General features: G+C 38.8%; 1 protein-coding gene across 1 annotated transcript; it reads left to right on the forward strand.

Moving 5' to 3' along the window:
• Nucleotides 1-649: 649 nt before the first annotated feature.
• Nucleotides 650-22,072, forward strand: LOC139713869 (ornithine aminotransferase, mitochondrial-like). The gene is made up of 3 exons (XM_071625572.1): nt 650-844; nt 20,137-20,361; nt 21,236-22,072. Exons 1-3 carry the CDS (start codon nt 664-666, stop codon nt 21,532-21,534), a joined length of 705 nt encoding a protein of 234 aa, XP_071481673.1. The 5' UTR covers nt 650-663; the 3' UTR covers nt 21,535-22,072.
• Nucleotides 22,073-22,191: the final 119 nt, after the last annotated feature.

Genomic DNA, 22,191 nt, shown 5'->3' on the forward strand with positions numbered 1-22,191 from the left:
ACATTCCATGTTTGAATGACGTACGGGAAAAAAAAAAACTTCGACTTGTGCGATGAAAATCACATGTATTTACATAAAAATTTGGACCTCGAAAATTATCTTCGACTTAGGCGAAATTCGACTTGTAAAACTTCGACTTGTGCAAGATTATTTTAAAGAAATAAGTAAAGAGAAAATCGGGACTTTTCTGGAGCTTCGACTTTTCGACTTATGCGAGGTCGACTTAGGGGAGGTTGACTGTATTAACTCTTTGAAACAATTTTAGGATCAAAATGAAACTTTTTTCTATGAATACATGAATAAACATGTTTTGGGTTAAGCCATCAAACTTTCAAACATTTCATTTAAATTTTCTTGCCAACCATATGAAACTGGAATCTCACATTGTGAAGATGTATATTTGAGAAATAGCGTGATATAGCAAAGGCATACCAGTCACCATAGTAAAATTTCTAATGTTATGACTACAATCTTGTGATTTTATGTTACCAGTATTTAGATCTTGAGCTGCATTCTAATTTTTCTGGTTTTAGTAGTCAGTGAGTAGGCACTGAAGGTACTGTAGCTGCAATGTACTATGTCTTTTGTTTTTATATTGATATAGGTGTCGTGGGTAACTTCCAGGTGATTACACAGGAGCTCCATCCGTCTTTAGTATCAGTCATGCTGTTCAATGCTTGTGGGCGCTTCCTCCAGCGTGTTTTATCAACACAGCTGGTCCGCACCCATTCCAGTGTGCCCCAGCTTCAGGCATCTGTGACTTCTGACCAAGTGTTTGCCAGGGAGTCAAAATATGGTGCTCACAACTACCATCCTCTTCCTGTTGCATTGTCAAGGGCAAAAGGTATTTTGAAAAAGAAGTCCTGTCCATCCCTGTTTAAATGTAATGTTCGTATGCAGGAGTCACCTGAAAGTTAGGTGCATATGCCATGAAGTAACTAAGACTTTGTTTTTTAAAACACAACTGGAAAAAGGATTATGATCTATTAAGAAGTTGTTGCAAAAATGTACATTGAAGTGAAAGGTGAAGGGAGAGGTATATTGTTTCCCAGTTACATGGGGCCAAAAGTTCACATACCTGCTACACTTGAACATGAAAACAATTTTCCTCAAATATTGTAAAAGTGGATATTCTCGCACAGGTAATTATTTGCGTTACGCGGGGTAAGATGAATTTCGCTTGTTTTTAATTCTGTGGAATGGGGGCATCTAATTGCTGTATAACATGTGGCACACAAAAAATATTAACATGCTTTTATATTTAAGCTAGCTTCTGATTGCGCAAAATGTGTGAAAATTTCCACTTTTACAGTATTCACAACTTTTCCCATCCTGTCAGCTTTTATTTTCATTTTACAGACTAGTTCTTTTTCTGCAATATGGTAGTTGTACGTAATCAATCGAAAACACTTAATGGTATATGTGTGGTATATGAAAACGAATATTTGCAAATAATCAGGTGGTCAAAAGTTTCCTCAGGGCTGCACACTAACCCATCTTTGTAATACGCTCACCTGAGCGGAAGGCTCAAGTGAGCTCTTGTGATCGCTCTTTGTCCGGTGTGCATTTTGTGTAAACTTTTTACTTTTTCATCTTCTTCTTGAGAACCCCCTAGCCGATTTTCACCAAACTTGGTAAGTAGCATCCGTAGGGGATAGGATTTCAATTTGTTCAAATGGGCACTATGCTGTGGGCCCCTGGGGGACCCAAAATCCCAAAACTTAAGGAATCTTAAAAAATCTTCTTAGAACTCTAGAACCAGAAGTGATAGAGCCAAGTTAATACTATGAGTTAGTACATTGATGACTGTAGTTTCAAGTTTGTTCATGGCGGAATCAGGTCTACCCACCCCCTTGGGACCCAGGGAGGGGTCCTGATGGGGCCTAAATTGTCATGATTTTTTTTTTCTTGAAAATATTTTGGTAGCATGCCAGAGAGTTAAGATCTCAATTTGTTCAACAGGGCACCATATGCTCCCCTTGGAGGGAATATTTACATATGTACATGTGTATTATGGCATATCATGTACACATTGAAAATGCAGTGTACAAACATACTGTACTCTACATACAAAAGGGTGTCGTTATTTTGAATTTTGTGTACAGATACTACTGGTACATGTATATTGTACAATGTACAATACAATGTATGTACTAGGAATCTCCTTGGCAGTCTATACCAGGTAGTGAAGGAGAGGCAGCTACACACGTAGCTTTCACAGGCCCATTTGTATACCAGGGGTATGTTTCTGCCGGTCTGCGGAGAATTGGTGTGACTGCAGAGACGCTATGAAATTTATGACTGGCCCTTTTAGCGAGTTTCTGGTTGGTCTGTTAAGAAAATCACAGTAAAACTCAATAAAAGTACAAATATTGCCTGTCATTATACGTTGTTGTTTTCTCTTGATATAAAATCATTTCAGATTTGAAGTGATCATGCACTTACTAGAGTAGTTGGCCACCAAAATTAAATAAAATGATTAAAACACATCAGCATCTCAATCTCACGTTATGTGAGATGCATCACTTTACATAAAAACTAGGACACTCCATGACCGGAGACTCTGCCTGCATCTGTAGAAATAATCTAGCCAATCACAGAGCAACTTACAGAGACTCAGAAAACTTCTTTGATTCAAATTATGTTATTGAGAATGAGTTTAATTGGTCATTGCACCTCCCAGGGGAACGAGCCTCTCGCAAAAGAATAAATATTCAGACATATAAACGTCATGCAGCATCGTGATCGTCAGAGTGATGAACACATGTTTTGCATGTATTGCGCACTGATTTTGATACATGTACAGTCCAACCTGTCTGTAACGACCACCGAAGGGAGACGAAAAAAGTGGCCGTTATAGACAGGTGGCCGCTAGTAGACAGGTTATCCAACTTTGTGTGCATTGCCTACATGTATCATCGTTGTATAATACTTACATGTACATACAATGTGTATACATATGCATGTATGTGTTTCATGCATTGAACATTCAACAATGCCGGTGCTTATAAAATTGTTGCACAGTAGCATGTGTATAATGTACATTTGTGAAGAAAGCTTAACACTAGCGCATTATTATGACTGAATGACTAATGAATGCAGCTGGTGGCGATCAATGAACGTTGCCCAAGACTGACTGCCATGGCGTACAAAGCAAAAAAAACATGCTGAATTAACTGGCTCAGCTACGGCTCCATTGGGTCTGTGGCCGCTATAGCCGCGGGGAAACTAAATTTATGGCCGCTGGCCGTGTTACACAAGTGGCCACTATACACAGGGTCTTTAACACCTTAATGGGGGCTAATCTCGCGGGGGGGTGGGGGGGGGAGGGGATTTTTCAGTGGCCACTAAATACATGTGGTCCGCTATAGACAGGTGGCCGATAGGGCAGGTTTGACTGTAGTTGTTTACCTGCTCATACCTGTGTGCTTGTGTTGTGTGCCTGCAAGTGAATAGCTCACGCATGCTGTGTGCACTGGCAGCCTGTGCTGTGTGTAACTTAAGTGTTATTCTGAGTTGTCAGAATGCATCTTCCATTATCTCCTTTTTCATTCATTTGCTACTGTTGAACATTCAATTGAATATAGCCTATATATTTAGTGATAGAATGCTTTATCAAGTTTGCGATTGCATGGAACATTCGGCCACTTGACTTCTAAATAATAATGATAACAATAATAATCATAATACAAATAATAATAGTACTTTTTTGCATTCACTTTCATGAATTTGTCATTCAATTTGGTAAAAGAGTCAGTCACTTTCATATATAGTTATTCTATTTTGCACTTCGGTCTACAGATTTTAGCATTTACAATAGATCATTCAAACTGGAATGCTGTCGAGAGCATTCAAATTCACCACTGACATAGTAAGCGTCTTTTCCAGCATTCAAAATCGCACATCTGTAGGCATTCAGATTTGCATTGATGTTTACATTTGCTTTTGATACTCAATTTTCTTTTCCTAAAATATTTGAACAAGATTTTGGTAATGCAGAGTATACAATGCTGCAGCATCTTCTATATCATTACATCCTGCATTCAAAGAATCTATTGTTAGGATACTAAGATTATTCCAGCCATAGCGTATGACTTACAAATCACCCAACATACTAGTAGCACTTAGCAAAGCAAAATTTATAGCTAAATTGTTTTGTAAAGACATCACCATCCATTTCTCTAGATATGTGACAAATGTGTTACCTCCTTGACTATTAATACACAATGATGCAACTCAGTGATAAAAGGCAGTGTTACAACTCCACATGTGATTCATCATACTCTACACAATGCACCTACTTATACACTTTAGAAAGTCAACAGTCTTCACCTTGCTAGTCTATGTGGGCTCATCTAGTCCACCCAACATTCAGACTGCAGATACATCACTCAATTTCATCATCTAGACTTCTGTCTTCAACACTTTTTGTTCACTGACATTAGCTAGAGGTCATCCTCATCATCAGAAACCCCCGGCGGTGCAGTATTGCTGCAAGACTAGCCACTGCATTTACACATCCTGGTACTACATCCATCCTCTTTGCACCCACATGATACCATGTTCAGCAAGGAGTCAGGTGCAATGGGGATGTCAGACTCAACAGGCACAAGATTTCTATCATGCCATCGCCATCCCCATTCAGTTGGAGAGAGACTGTTACCCATCCATTCTTGGACAGTGAGGTATGTGCGATGTGAATGTTGCTTTGATGCAGCAGTTGTCGGAGGCAAACTCGCAAGGTTGAACGATGAGCTCAGGGAGCTGCGTCCTATCGCCCGTTTGTAAGCAATGTGCCGGAATTCATCTAGGGATTTCACCTTTTTGGCACCATACAGCTTCAGGATGAAGGCTTCCCCTGCTGTGTTTACCTCATCATGGGTGCTTTCCTTGTTGGTGAATGTATCCAGCATATCGTGTGCTCGCTTCTTGTGTACCATGTGGAAAGCTTTACGTTTGCCCTGCTGATAGATGGCAGATACCGTGTCGCAGCCTGTAACAGCATGCAGGAACATGATGTGGTCTTTGGTGTCTCCTAACGCATCCTGAATTTCGCGAATGCTGAAGACACTTACAGGATTGGTTGAGCATAATATGTACATATCTGTGGTTGAACTTGCCTGAGCTACTAACAGGACAAGAAGGTCTGTATCTGTTCTACCACAACAACTGGCAGTGCTTCTGAATTTGCTAGATCTAGCGCTGTTGTAACAATCAACGTGTCTGCATCTGCTTCTGCTTGTTTGACTTGCATGCCAGCCATCACCATTTTCTCATGAAGACTTTGGATTAGTCTTTTCTTGTTACTGTTTCCTAGGAATGCCGCTTGTGATGTAGTGGTTGGCATATCATCTGTAAAGATGATGTCACTAGATGTACACTTTTGCGCTCTCCTCCTCTGTTCAGCTGCCTTTGTTGAAACTTTGATTCCATAACCATCAAAGACTACAGTGGAGTGTGGTCCATAGTGTTTGGTAATGTAGTCAATGTAGGACTGACATACCTCTGAATAGATGGACTGCTGAGACCACACAACTGATTGCAGAAGATGACCACCATCCAAGACATAGATGCAATTCTCGGGTAGTTTGGATGCTTGAGTGAATGATTTCAGCAGAACACCCAAAGAACTCTTCACTGACTTTCGCATCAGTCCATCTTGGAAAAGTGAAGGAGGCTGAGGAGCAAGTTCGTATGCCAGGAAAGAGCTCATTTCAGAGCTGCTGTGTAGGACACATGTGATTCTATTGAATAGCAAACTTAGATTGACATCTACATTTTGTCCCCTGACTGTTACCATTTTCTCCTTTTCGCCGATTGTCCTTACTTTGTCAGTTCGATGAAGTTTCATGTTTGTGAAACTTTTACCCGACACTGCCGATGCTGCTCTTAGACCAATCTCAACAGCTTGCTCACAGTTTGCGGTAGAATCTGCCACAATTCCAGTTGATATCGAAACCAAATGGTCAGGTTCATAGCCTGCGAATGGTGGATGAACTCGCAGCCATCCTACAAACGCTTGGCGGTCCTTCATATCTTTAGACTGTGCACTCTGTCGCATGTCTTTATGTTGTTCTGATGTACCAGTGTGAACTCCAGTGAACTGCTCCAGTGCATCACAGATAGGAGCACAGCGAGGTAGCGCATGGACCCATTTGGTTAATGTACTATCACTGATGCCCCGACCATGTGTCATACCTCCAGATCCCTTGAAGGATCGCATCAGGAATTGTTCAATTGTCTGGTCAGAAAAGTTTCCACCCCAGCATGAATCCTGACGACGGATAGTGAAGTATCCCTGCTCTGCAAAAAGACTGCACTCCTCTTTCCCCATTGTTTTCTCCAAGCCTTCCATCTGTTGCATATACAACCTTGCAGATTTGGCATAAGGAAGATGTCCTGCAGCATGAAAGTATGGAATAATTTCCCTCACACAACTGAGATGAAGCTTCCAGTCTCCTGTTCTTTCTGCACGAATGAAGTGCTGCAGAAGAGCCACTTGACGAATGTACTGTACCCACAACTTTCCTGTTCTGCTCTGACTTTCAGCATGGCGTAGGAGATCTGAAATCACCTGTCATAACTGCTTCACACATTCATCCTCATCAACATCATTTGCAGTTTGGTTGTGGTTGAGAAGGTCCCTGTAGAGATTCTCTAGGGACCTGTGTCCACACTATCCAAGACACCAGGTTTCTCCATCAAGACAGTGATAAGGGCAGCTGAGCTCAGAATATGAGCACGCAAGGCAGGAGATAAAGCATGACCTGTTAACATGTTCATCACAGATCCGTTGGCATATGTCGTCTGCCACAGTTCCTCCAATCCACTACCTGACATCATGTGACCAATGCTCCCCAGATATGACATTAACAGATGAAACCCACCAAGACGTACTAACTATTCTGTCAAGATCTTGTGAAGAAGAAGCCTCTATCTCTGCAGCTTTGATGTATAAGGGCTGATCGAATGTGACTGTACACATGCGTAGCCCATACCTCTGACACAGCTGCTGTGCGAAACAAAGCGCAGTATAGATGGTGCTGGGATCTGAGGGCTGCATGTTGATGAATGGCAAAGTTTCTATGCGGGTCTGCTCATATCGCCCATCTTGCAGAGCTGTTTTCATGTATCCACTCCACAGAGGACAGGGTGCCAATTCCAAAACTTGGCCGACAACCCAGAGACAGTCTAATGCAGCTGCTGAGCAGAGGGACTGGATAGGATGGTCAAGATTCTCAAGGGGAGCAACGGTGACAGATTGCAGCCCAGGGCAAGATGGCTTCCTGTATGTCTTTACAGGAATAGATCCAAAGTTTGGTGTGAATTCCGATGATGGTAATTTCACTTTCCGTTTGACTTGTGAAGTTTCCTTTGTCCCAGATGGTGTTACGCAAGCAATGCCTCCCAAACTGTGAAACGTGTTGTGGCCCGATACAGCTAGTGGCTACATTAAAATCTGCATTGTCAAACACAAACTGCGTAAAACCATCTAGGGGATACGATGGTTCACTGGATATGAGAACATGTTCAAACCTCTGGACCTCACGATAATCATCCAAACAGCTCAGGCTGCTTAAAATGTCTATCAGCTCACGGGAAGCATACTTGCGATGGATGTACACAGCTATCCCGAGGAGGAGAGGTGATATGAAGGATCGTGGAAGGCATGCTGAGATTAATGCATGTGCTATTGATGTGGATTTCCGTTTTGAGACAGTGTGACTCTTACCATTCCCATCCAACACTGTGTAAGAAGCGTTTCAAAGAACTAGGGATTAATGTCTCCCCGTTGTTGGTTCCTTCTAGTGTTGTGTACTCATCACAATCATACACTTCCAACCTAATGTCATTCCGAATGATGGAGGCAGCCACATCTATGATACGATCATTTTTTGTCTTTCCATCAAACAGCTTATCGGTGTCCCATTTCTCATGGAGAATCTTGTCAGCTGAATCACGAAAACTAACTATGATTTCCTGTCCTCATGTGCTGGTCACAACTATGTCATCACCATAATGTTGCTCAAGTTTCTTCCTGAGATGTTTCAAGGTATAACCTTCATTTCCATCCAAATGCTTGGCCATTTGAATTGAAAGCTCCCGTAGCGAATACTGACACTCGTTGCTATCTTCAAGAAACTCGCAAAGTTTATCGAATGCTCTTTGTCGCAAGTTCCTTTTTGAACTTTCTTCTTTCTCTTTCGTTCGAAAAAACGAAACAGCGCATTAACGATGATACTTGGCTCCAGCTGCAATCAGGTCACAGTCTTCCTGTATGTGTTCTGATACATGAGTTCCCCAATCATCATTTCTTTCTCATGCTTTATTCAATACACTTTTTTTGAACTCCAAAGTTTCTACATTACTTACTGCCTGTCTTCTAGAAAGAGGGACCTTGCTATCCTGAAAAACAGACTCTGAACAGAATATGCAATGAGTTTTAAAGTCAAATTTGTCAGAAGTTCTTGACCGCAGCACAGGTACTTCATCATCTTCATCAGACGTAGACTTTCTTTTGACAGATGGTATCGAACTTTTTCGTGTGTATTGTTTGCGACAAAGTTCATGGATTCTCAGTGGCGTTGCCTTTTCAAATACGTCATGAAAACCATCTCCCGCTCCTAACTGGAAGACACAAGTGTCCTTCGACCCTTATCCCCAACAATACGAGTCTCAGATGACCTCTCTTTGCAGATTGCACAAGCTTCATCCATTATCTGCAATAACAATAAAAAACAAAATAAAGCAGAGTAAAGATTCAATCTAGGAATGGTTTAAGTACTTTAGTTCAGTAAGAATGATAAATTTGGAATCTAAGCTAACTTTTTTGTACAGTTTAATGTAAAAAAAAATACAGAAATAAACAAAAGATGCAACAATCTTTATTTCTTGAACCATTCTTATTGGAATACAGATTTCAAAAATAACATTTTGAAAATCACTTGTTGCTATCCTGGATTTGACAGAATTGTGGTACATGTCATATATATCTAATGACAACGAGACATGAAACTCGTCACTGAAGACGAGTTGGTGATACGCTGGGTTGATATTAGATACCGGTCATCCGTGATCGACAACGAAAAGAATGTCAATATGAAACGTTATCTGAAAAGAGTTAAACAATAATCAAAAACAAAAGTGTTATGCAAACATCGATCCCTCAAATGCGTGCATGCGAAACCGTTACTCTAACCACTCGGCCACGGAACATCCACGGAAAAGGCAAGACAAAAAACAATGTATAGATATAACAGGTTGAAAACGTCAATGCCCACTCAACAAACGTGGCCACGTGAACATGTATTGTATTGCTAGACGGCAATGAGGCCTTGTAACAACTAATGGCGCTATGCCATTTCTGGCAACTGGGGAAAAATACGTCCCGTAGACATAACACGTAAAATCGGCTATTTTTGATACCTTGCCTTTAATCACAATTTTCAGAGTGATGACGTCATCAAATCATAAAACACTGACATGGACTTGCAAGACAATTGTTCAAAGTACAACACCTCCGTCGTCATCATTACATATTCTATGATCGGTTTGACAAAGCCAGCCTGCAAAATTTTGCAGCAGTCGAAGCAATGTGGTCTCCAACACAAAACAAAGGGATATTGTGTGTGTGTGTGTATGTACAGGTGCGTTTATATACGAACGTGGTTTCTACATGGACGAATGTGTAATACACCATTGAAGAAAAAAAAGTAAAAGATACAAGTATTTTGTTTCGTGCTCTTATGAGGTTCGAACCCGTACGTGTGCAACCTCACGTCTCTGGTGACGTCGCCTTTAACCACTCGGCCATGTACGTCTTGACAAGAAAATATGAGGAACGTAAGCTTATGATTAAGTGAAAGATGATTCAGGAATCGTTTGGTCCACATTCCATTCTCATTTTCAGTTTTTAGCTGCAAAATTATCAACCTGATGAGGAGATTTGACAAAATAAAATGCATGATTACTGCAGTTTATTGTCTCAGTTACCACATACTTAAGTTTCAGAGGAAATGGAGCAAAATCAGCTGAGATAAAGGTGCTTAAACGTTGTCAAGTCAGTGCATGGTTTTAAAAGAAATCACCTCCAATAGACATAACACGTCAACTTGTCTGATTTTGAGTCTTTACCTTTAATCACAATTTGAAGTATGATGGTAAGTCTTCTCGAACTAAGAGTGTGGAACGTAAGCTTCTACGTGAAAGATGAATCATGACGATCACCCGTGACCGACACATCTTCAAAGGGATCAGTTATTAGAAGTGGAAGCCCTCGTGCCAAGCATATTGTCTCAGCAATTCCAAAGCAGTGATACCCTTACATTTAGGTATACCATAATTTCCCTCTGAAATCAATGGTATTATTCATGTACAATTGCTTGCCTTGTCCATAAACTTTGCTTTACAAACTTTCAGTGAAACGTGTCATAACATAATTCTGTAACTCCATTAGCAGTGATTGACTACATAAATAAAGATATATCAAATTGAACGCTTAGCGCGTATACTATGGGGGATTTTAGCCTGATGCTCTGTTCTTCATTGCTCAGATACCAAAAACACTCATCACCTACGGCTACGTATAGAGAAACAGCCATGACGAAAATAAGTTTTTCCTTTTCTTTGGCAGATAGACACACAACCCCTTTAAACACACTATAATTGACATGGAGGGACATGAAAAAGTTCATTACTACTACTGAACAGTGATGCCTTCTACTCATGTGGCACAAGATACCTCTTTTGCAACATAAAACCTGTCTACAATTCCGTTATTGGGTCTAACAATAACAACCTGGAATTTCAAAGAGATGAGCGGGATGCCATACACCTGGCCTAGAGTTAATTCATTCAGTTGCCATTCCTGCTCCAGTTGAGGTATATAAATTATTTTCCGACCTGTCTTGTGCAGTGTAACAGGAACAAACGTAATGAAAAGGAAAGAGAAAACGAAAGGTGGCAAGCGGGGCACTGTATACCAAGGGCAATTTACAACATTACGTATGATAAATGAAGCAAATACAATCTCCAGCCTCCGACAAAAAAAAAGGGGGAACTTGAGTGACTGTGTGTCGTGGGGTAGTATACTTGATAAGATAATACGATAAATGACATCGGAATAAAGCAGAAATGCCAAAAGAAAAACAAAGAAAGAGAGAGAAAAAAAATAATAGCGTCCTGCGGGTCTCGAACATCTCGTCCTAAGGTAGTGCATAATGACCATGCAGCGGGCTAAGCCACTATAAAGCCACACGGCTGTCCCGAAGATTGGATGTGAAATTCATAACTTTATATCATTTACAACATAAAAAGTTCATTACTACTACTAAACAGTGATGCCTTCCACTCATGTGGCACAAGATACCTCTATAGCAACATAAAACCTGTCTACAACTCCGTTATTGGGTCAAACAATAACAACCTCGAATTTCAAAGAGATGAGCGAGACGCCATACACCTGGACTAGAGTTAATCAATTCAGCTCCCATTCCTGCCAGTTATCTAAACGTACATGTTCCTACCTATTCTGTTACAATATAACAAGAACCAATGAAGTGAAAAGGAAAGAGCAAACGAAAGGTGGCAAGCGGGACACTGTAACAAGGGGCAATTTACAACATTAGGTGTAACAAGATTAATGAAGCAAACCCAATCTCCAAACTCCAATACAAAACAATTAAGGGAAATAGAGCAGCCGTGTTCACGGCTTATGTATACTTGATAAAATAATACGATAAATGACATCGGAGTAAAGTTGAACTGCCAAAAAAAAAGAAAAAGAAAGAAAGGGAAAAGTCCTGCGGGAGTCGAACTTCTCGCCTTACGGTATGGCGTTACGAACACCCAGCGCGCTAAGCGATTACGCCACACTGCTGTCATGAAGATCCTATGTGAAACTTAAATGTATAATAATGCTATCGTGAGTGTGCTGACTGAGATGGCGCTATTCAACTTCCCACAAGTGGCCGCGTGGATTCGACCAATATACAGTTGCAAAGAACTATCGGCAATCGTTCCGTACAGGTTGCATTCTCATTTTCAGTTTTTAACTACAAAATTGTCAAGCTGATGAGGAGATTTCAAAGAATAAAATGCATGATTACTGCAGCTTATTGTCTCAGCTACAACATACTAAAGTTTCAGAGGAAATGAAGCAAAATCAGCTGAGATAAAGGTGCTTAAACGTTGTCAAGTCAATGCATGGTTTAAAAAAAAATCACCTCCCATAGACATAACACGTAAACTTGTCCGATTTTGCGTCTTTACCTTTAATCACAATTTACGGTTTGATGACGTCATCAAATTTCAAAACCATGACATGGACTTAAAAGGCAAATGTTCAAAGTACAGCATATCTGAATTTGGGATAATATTGAGCTTAAACAACAGAGATACGAGCAAATGAATGTCAGAAACAGTACCTCAAAAAAATTAATTCCACTTTTTTTATTTCAGATGATATGATGACGTCATAATGGATTTCGGGAAATATTCATACTTGAAACGTTATTTCCAATTCATATGCTTTTGTAATATGCAATAAAAACATAGGGTCAACGGACGTTTTAAAGAGCTATGGCGAAATAAACAAAGACATGTTTTTCGCTATATTTTGACATAGACGCGGACACGAAATTTCAACTTTGACACCAGCGCATTCCTTTGTTATAGGTCAAAATTGATCGGAAATCAGTGGATATTGTTACTTGATGTATCAGGAATCCAAATCTGTCAAAAAAATTGCATTTTCATTTTGCTTACGCGCACTGCGCGCGAAAATGCGCGGACGGACCCTTACGCGCGGAACGCTTAAAATTGTCTGAAACTTCGAGATTTCCCATTGGAAAGTTGTTTTGAGCCTTTTAAAAGTTTGATGCGCACGTACGCGCGCGTAATGATGTCCTAGGTAATTAGCATTAAAAAGTAAGATAGTGCATGACCTGAACTTTATGTCCACCGAAAATGATACAGAAATGACCTTTCGTTATGAAGTTATGATCGATCATGTAACATGGTCCGAAAATCACAAAATGGCGCCTAGATGACGTCATAGATATGTTACTGTCATGAAAACCTTATTGTGGCTAGATTTTGTCATGAGACATGTTGACTGAAAATGTCATGTTATTCTGTAATGTCATTCTTGAGATATTGACGACACAAAATTGTCCAGAAAGAAAGAAGAATTAAAAAAAATAAAGAGAGATTTTGACAATCACAATAGGTGATACGCTGATAGCGTATCACCTAATTACAGTGTATAACAGAAGCTTTGGAACTCAAACATGAATTTGTTTGATATTGAATAGGAATGATTAATATGCTTATTCAGATTGTGCACCATGTGGCACTTACCGAACCTACCCATCACACTTTCAAGAACACTGTGACTGCTCAGACGTCTTCTTGCAGAGTGATTGTTTGCCTGTAAGGATCAAGTGATAATTAGATCATTAGTAATACATAGATATAATTCCTTGAGGAATACAGCCTGCTCAAGCATCAGCAGGGGTCTTGAAACGAAACAAGGTCAATTTAGCTTGATATGATATTTAACTATATGTCATACTACAGGTTTTCTCGGTTAAAGCGACTGCATTGATGATGGAGCCAATTTATTCAAAACTTTAAAAAAAAAGACACACATAAATCCTAAGCTCACATAATGCAATGATTCATTTAAAAATTTCATGCACTTATTTGGAACTTGGTTGCCTTTCACGAATATGAATGACTAACGTGGTTCCACTGCTGGCTTGAAATGAATTTAAATGCTCATTGCTGAAATGCATGCTCCTATCTGGAATTTGAGTGACGCTGATGAACATTTGAATGCTCGGATAGTGAATTTGAATGACCAGATTGGGAATTTGAAAGCTGATTCAGTGCTGCAAGCGTAAAATGCGCGAAACTGAATGCACGGAATATGAATATGAATGACAAAAGTGAAAAATTGACCAGGGAAACCTATTATATACTGTTGAGTTCACAGCTGTAATTTAACGTTTGACTGAACAATTATTGTTTCTTTCTAAAAGCATCAGGAATAAGCTTTTAGAAAACAAAGAATGATAAAACACTTTTTTGTTTGTAAAAACTCCTAAACGGAAGGTTAAGACCTGAAACTTCCCGAGTATTCTTTAAATATCAAAAGACATCTGCAGAAGAAATGTCAGAGATCTAGAGTGCTTGCAAATGAGAGCCTTTCAGAAGACAAAAAGTTGAGAAAACTATACATACATTTTAAATCATACTTGTGTGCTATTTATCATTGAAGGCACTGTTAAATGTTTTCGAATCTATAACTTTTGAGATGCATGGTCCCACATGCTTTCAGTTTCTCTGACATGGTGTAGAAACAAAGCCCAGACTAATTTGCACTTCAAAGTATAATTCATTGCTTTAAAATAGTAAAAATCTATGAATAATATTCGGGCACAAAATAATTGTTATGTTCATCACAAACACGCAAGAACAAGGCAAAGGAGAACTATGAAAGGTAAGAGTGATACTACTTGAATGAATGTAACTAATCAGGCATCGTTTCAAAATGTTCAATTACTAACCATGATTAGTAAACAATCAAATCATATACAGGGGCCCTACATGGATGAAGTTGTATGAAGTACAACGAAGGTAAGACTGCTCAGGCTTGCTGAGCTTTCTTTGGGTTCCATCAAACTGCAGCTCGTCACATACATGATCCTTGATGAGAGTGCCTGAGGGTGTGAAGATGAAGATATAAAATAGTACTCAGTGTTTAGCAAAATGTCTCTAAACATGTGTCATACATCATGATAGTGTCAAATTGCAATCAGTGACAAGACAAGATAAAACTGTTAATCTTTAAATCTCGAGATAATGATCGCGATTTGATTTCCCTTAAACAAGGGGAAAAGAGATGACATCCTACTACACATTCTACTTTGCTTTACAGTACAACCGAATCCAACTCCAACTTTCATCTCTTCAATGCTAATTTTTGCAATCATAAGATTCAGTGAGAAGTTAGTAATTCTTTACACAAAGAAGGTCAAACTTTGTATTTGATATCCCCAGTCTCATGGCCACACACCCAACCTCATCAACATTCACACACTTATGTACCTGTAACTCTCAGTGAGAGGTTAGCTTTATGCCTAAGTTTACATTGGTTTCCCGTAATGCAATAATGTATGGCAGTAGGCAGTAAATGAGTTGGGCCTACTGTATGGTTTGGTTCTATCATATTCATAGGTTCTAGACTCTATCCAGAAACTGTGTTCTATGAGAGCTAGTCTCTAATTTCTACATCATGCAGCTTTTAAAATTAAGACTTTATTAAACTACATTTACTCAATAGATGTAGACTAGACTGACTTCAAACTTAAGCCTAGGCACTAGATTACATGATGTAGGACTAGTAGTAGTACTTAGTAGTGGTAGGACTAACCCAAGAGCGATCCCACGACCCCGGAGCACTCCCATGACTACGAGAGTGCCCTGATGGCATTGTATGCTAGCCATGGAAGGGCTACCAATATGCTAGCAGTGCTATTAAAGTTGGTCAATGTCTACTTGCTTTAAAGACAGACAAGTGAAATCTTTATAGAAAATTAACAATTGGTGAAGCATTGTAGGATCAAGTACTAGACCTATGCAGAAATGTACGGGTATCGTAAGTTATAACTTTGGTAGGTCTAGCAGTTAGACACCCTACTTGTCTTCTTGATACATCATTTTGTTTTTATCACTCATCCTTTATTGGATGTAAACTGTCTACGAGTGTATTGCAGTCCAGCGTAGCCCAACTAGTACAAAGTCGGGCAGCAGCCGCAGTTAACTACAGTAGTACCAGTAGACTACTGTATGCTAGTAGAACAAGTTCACATCTGCAGAAGATCAAGGCATAGGCCTAGTCTTACTACGGGAAAATATTTATTGATGGAGAAATATTCTCCTGAATATTTTCTTTTTATGCCTCCGCCTGGTGCCGGAGGCATTATGTTTTCGGGTTGTCCGTCCGTCCTTCCGTCCGTCCGTAATGAATTTTGTGGACAGGGTAGCTATCAAAACCTTTTGAGGTATCCTAATGAAACTTGGCATGTATGTGTATTAGGGGGTGAAGTTGTGCCTATCAAATTGTGGGTGCACATGCTCAAGGTCAAAGGTCAAAAGGTCAAGGTCAAATACATAAAATTTCACTATTTCCATCATATCTATGCAATGCCTGAAGATATTATCTTGAAACTTAGTGTATACATGTATTACCCGATAAAGATTCTCTGGTGAAAGTTTGGGTCATGAGGTCAAAGGTCAAGTAAAATTATTAAAACTTCACCTTTTTTCTCTGTACCTTGGAAATTGTTCAAGGTATCTTCATGGAACATGGTATATATATATATGTACTGACTGGCAATGATTATCTAGACAATTTAGGGTTCATGGGGTCAAAGGTCAGGGGTCAAAGGTCAAGGGCAACACTTCAAAATTTTACTATATCCTTCATGTTTATGCAATGCCAGCAGGATTATTATATTTTTTTTTACACTAGGTGTATGTATAACCTAATAGAGATTCTCTGGAAAGTTTTTTTTTCTTTTGTTTTTGCCTCAAAGGTCAAAAGGTCAAAGATCAAGTGAAAGTGCTGAAATAAGTTTTTCCTCCCTATCTCGGAAGTGGCTCAAGTTATCTTGAAATGTACTACATATTTATGCATGTTATGCCTGACAGTGATTATCTTATGAATTTTAGGGTCAAAGGCCAGATGAAAATGGTAACAATTTACTATTCAATACAGAAATTGCACTTTTTCTCCATACCTTGAAAATTACTCAATACATAAACGTATGAATGGGTCAAAGTCAAGTTAAAGTCCGTAAATCCCAAACGGTACATGCTCTCCTATTCATCCAATTAAACCTAGGTCAAGGAAGGTGAACATTCAACACATTTGTGCAAACTTGTCATTTTAACATTTTGCCAATTTTGTGAAAATGTAATCACACATTGTCCACATGTACTATTTAGACCTATTAGGAGAATCATGCATTAAGGCGGAGGCATAACAGTCGCCATAGCGACATTTCTAGTTCAATCTTTGTCGATTACTATGGGCGTATCTATACAAAAGTGATCTATTTCTAAATTTGCTACTAGGTCTAACATTAGGCAAGCTACTCTGCTGTTGTTGGTGGAAAGATAATGTCTAGCACACACAGAACACTGTATGTGGGACAGTGAAATGAACTGTCACACTCACACACTTGGGCTTATCATTTTGTGTCAATGCACTGAATTGCATACTAAATGTACCTGGTACCTTAAATTTCATGCTTGATTATTACTTCAGTGAAATTTACAGGTTTAAGTGCTAATGCTACTTACCACAATGTGCAAATGATATTGCACTTCTTTCCATGCCAAGTTAGCTGTGTATGCTGCAGCAGCACTGAGCTGCCTGGGCTAGGCTGGGCCTGATGTGGCTACGTACCTAGGCTATGTGCTAGATGTCGCCCTCTTATGTGGACATCCAAAACTGTCTCAGTTTTTTTAAAGGCGCTTTGAAACCCATTTGCAGTGCAAGGTTATGTGGTTATAATTGTACTTTTTTTTTGTACTGTTTGTTAAAAATCTCATATTTTTTATTTTTACTTTCTTTATTGAAAATACTTGTAATCAAAATGTCATTGAATATCCGGAGTCAAAAGGTACTTCGGTTGCATTCCTCATGCCTTAATTTGGTATACCGGTACTAATTTTGTTGGGTCATTATTTTACTTGTGGTCATTTTGTATGGTTACCACGGTAACATGATACCCATATTTCCAGTAAAAATAGCTTTGAAATTTAATATTTCTCAACCATTTTCTGGTGATACAGTGACAGGTCAGCATCATGCCATGCATAGGCCTATTAATCTTGACCATCCTTTCACCCAAACTAATGAACATTTAGGATGTACACAGACATACTCCGAAAATGCTGCCTCGAAAAAAATGCGGTATGACCTTTAAACTTTCACAACTTTTGAAGTACCACGGGTACTCAACAATTGCTCCCCTGCTTTTCATATGATATTGAATACATCTGAAGACTTTTTTAAAGAAAATAAAATAAGATGTTTTCTTGTTCAACTTTGATTAATATGGAAATAAAGATAGTTGTAAATTCAATTTTCTGTGAAAAAAATATTTAAAAACAGAGTTTTTGGTAAAAATTGATAAGGAAAATCTCAAAATTTAGTCATATTCGGCATCAACATTTAGGAAAAATAATTCTCATTAATATGACATACTTCAAAAGATAATTGGACATTACAATCAAATTTTAAGTTAAAAAATAAAAATTTAATCAAAATGGCGGCCATTTTGGACGCCATCTTGTATTTTGAAGAAAGCTCAACTCGGATTTACGGGGAGTTTCAGTATGTTATTCTACACGATTTTCTGGACCTACCATGAAAAATTTAGCTTGTTCCCCAAAAAATCCAAACTTTGGCATATTTTGAGCTAATTGACTACTAACACCTGCTCTCTTAAACAATATTGCCATTGATCCAACTAAACCTACATGATACTTCAAGGAAAATGAACAATCACCACATTTGTGACAAATATTTCATTTTGATTTTGTGCCAATTATGTGAAACTAGCATCACACATTGTCAAGACGTACTATAGACTTAATGGGAGAATCATGCATCATGGCGGAGACATACCAGTTGCCATAGCAACATTTCTAGTTTTCTTTTTATGTCACTTTAGCCATTCCCTTTACATTTCGAAGTTGGGTTGTTCCTTCAAGCGTGCTTTGTATTTTTGTACCGTCAATTTGTCCATTTTGCTGCAGTATTTTGAGGGAAAATTTGTTCCCAGTCCCGTTCACTGTGCTGTGATATCAGTCATTTTCCCCAATCATTTTTATAACGCATTTGTCTTGCAACTGCAGCCACAGGAGTGTTGGTACTTTGTGTTTGTTGTTCATTTGCTGTGGTGTTTATGATTTTTGTCGTGTTTCTGACCACATCAAATGATTGATGACAATTTGCTGGTGTAAGAGACAATGGGCTGAGCAAACAATTCCTTCTTTCAATTCTTCTTTCCCCTCTCATACACAGCTCACTCTGATCTTTCCCCACCCTGCGATCCCTGGCCTGAAACAGACAATTTTGTGTATCATAAATGTTTACTTAGCCATGCAAAAGGATTAATACATCTCTGTGTGACTAAAATTGAATCAAATGTCCAAAGAAAAATACTAAGTAATCTCATATGCCTAGGCAGAGACAACTAGCACTAAATCCGTGCCTATTTTGCATGCTGGAACCATATGTTGGAGTTTTTGAGAGCTTCTTGACAGGACAATCATGACAATCTCAAAGCTGAAGCTTCTTACCATCTCACACTCAGCAAAACTGCATGTTAAAGGGAAGGGAAACCACAAGCTAGCAAGTCTTTTTTTTTTTCTTTTTTTTTTTTGGCTTCTAAATATTAGTTCCTGACCAATAAAGATGAAGAAACTAGGTACTTGCTGGTCCAACAGGGACACGTCAGACCTGTAGAAGAGATGGGTTACTGTAAAAGTGGATATTTTTGCGTGACTAATTGTTCGCTCTCAGCCGCATAAGATGAGTTTCACATGTTTTTAATTCCATGGAATCAAGACTTCAACCGCTGAAACATATGGCAAGCAAAAATACTTGTGTGCTTTTATTTTCACGCTAGTTTGTGGTTGCGCAAAATGTGCAAAAATTTCCACTTTTACAGTAGTGTGCAGCTCTGATTAGTGCCTGTCAGTTCAAGATGTTTTCATACATGTTGTTAAATTCATGGTCGAACAGTGATTTGCAGAATCCATGAAAATTAAACTCTTTACAAGAATAATGACTTATACGATAGTTGCTTTCATTTGTTTTTGTTTTGAGGCTTTGGTAGGACTTATTCAAACAAAATGATTAAATCAAAGCACTCTTCTTTATCTTTAGAGTCAAACATTATTTGTCCATCGTAAAATTACATGACAACAGCAAACTGTATATTTACTTTAGACTTTATCGATGACATTGCATTTTACTGATATATTTTTGTCATCCCTGAAATTTATTACAAATTAACTACCAAATACATTCTGTATTTTTTATACCCACCTAAGGCGTCTATGTCTGGGATGTGGAGGGTAAACGCTACTATGACTTCCTCAGTGCCTACAGTGCATGCAACCAAGGACATAACCATCCCAGCATCGTCAAAGCAATGCAGGAGCAAGCAGAAATCTTGACCCTGACATCTAGAGCTTTCTACAATGATGTTCTAGGAGAATATGAAGAATTCATTACGACCATGTTCGGTTATGACAAAGTGCTTCCCATGAACACAGGTTTGTGTTACTCAGGATAGGAGATCTTTTACCTTTATAGGAAATTGTTCTGGCTTTCTTTCTTCATCAATTTGAAAGGCAACTTCTTTAGAAGTTGCCATATGTGTGAATAAAATGGCAAGTTTATCAAATATGGTAACATTTGCTTTCAAATGTTTCTCTGTGTTATAATATTTCATAATCTGTTGTCGTTGGCCATCTTGCAGTCTGTCTTTTTCAAAGAGTTTTGTCATTTGCCAATGAGAAGTATTCATTACATTTACCAATGAGGTAGTTTGCATGCTTTATTCAATAAGATTGTTCATGGATGATGAAAGAGTATTTTACTAATTAGTTGAAGGTTTTAAAGTTTTTTGTTTTGACAGTCTTTCGATTTGCTGAAGGAGAATAACCAAAATAATCCATTGACAAAACTTGATTACCTTGATCAGTAACTTTGTTATTGCACTGGAGAGATAGTGACTACTTTAGGCGGGCATTCTTTCCTGGAACAGCACAAGAAAGAGCATACACATTGCATTCTTGTGAATGTAAGTTATATGCAAATGCTTTCCCATCAAGGTTATAGCTACAGTACAACCAACAGACAAGAGCACAGAATGAAATGCACTGTAGATGCAAGGGGAATATTTCATCATTGCTTGTGAATGTGACAGACCCAGGGGATAACGCAGTAATAAGGCTCCATTTAGAATGTGATATATCCTTTGGTCTGCTGTTAGGTGTTATTCGTATTTGTAACTTTAAAATGGTGAAAGGCTTTTTTTTTTTTGGTTTTTTGCAAGCAGTTGACTGTTATTTCTCCTTACTTGGCTAGTTCTGTCCATGCACTGGGCTGAATTCAGTGCTTTTAATCAATTATTTTTCTTTTCAGGTGTTGAAGGGGGTGAAACTGCATGCAAGTTGGCTCGCAAGTGGGGCTACAATGTGAAGGGAGTGCCCAAGAACCAGGCTAGGATTGTCTTTGCTGAGGGCAACTTCTGGGGACGTACCTTGGCAGCTGTGTCCAGCTCCACCGACCCAGACTGCTATGAGGGCTTTGGACCCTACATGCCTGGCTTTGATATTATTCCCTTTAATGACCTGGGTGCCCTTGAAGTAAGACTTGCTTATGAAGTGCAAAGATATATTTGCATATTCTTGGAAACAATTAATTGTTCGGTCACAGAATGATAATGGGGTCATGGTTGTGTTTGAAATCTATATAATTTTCATTTAATAATCTACATGTAATGACATAAAGCTTTTATAATTGCTTACCTTGCTCTGGGTCTGAAAGTATTATTTCCTCAATCTAATATTGTGGTTGTTTGCTTTGTTGCTGCCATGTGTTTTGTAGAATGCTGGCAACAACTGTCAGCTACCTTGCCATATTTCATTATACAGACAAGACAATCTTGGAGAGAGGAGAGCAGAAAGTGAAAAAAGATGCCCTTAAATATGCTATGAGACACAGCTTTCTGGTTGATATTATGGGTATTTTAAACTTCAGCTCCCGCCCTAATATGAATTTCTGTGTTCTCACTATTCCTGTAAATCACTGGCTGTTGGCAAGCCATTGTGTAATATTAGCACTACACATTTGTAATATTACCAAGCAGTCCCTCATTTAAGGATGCAAATAACAGTGTCAAGGACAAGGTAAGCATTGCAAGAGTGCATACTATTTTATTTTTTAGCTACATGTGTATGAATGTGTTTTTAACTGTGTGTTGCCTCTAATCACCATAAATTTCTCCATACAGTATGTGACCTGTTACAATCAGTTCATTCAGAAATTTAACAAAAGAGTGAAAATACTGTTTTGTATCAATTGAAAAGTTTGATTTA

This window comes from Diadema antillarum, unplaced genomic scaffold, assembly GCF_040938485.1.
Source record: "Diadema antillarum isolate AM-2024a unplaced genomic scaffold, OU_Dant_1.0 seq00002084_RagTag, whole genome shotgun sequence".
Lineage (NCBI taxonomy): Eukaryota > Metazoa > Echinodermata > Echinoidea > Diadematoida > Diadematidae > Diadema > Diadema antillarum.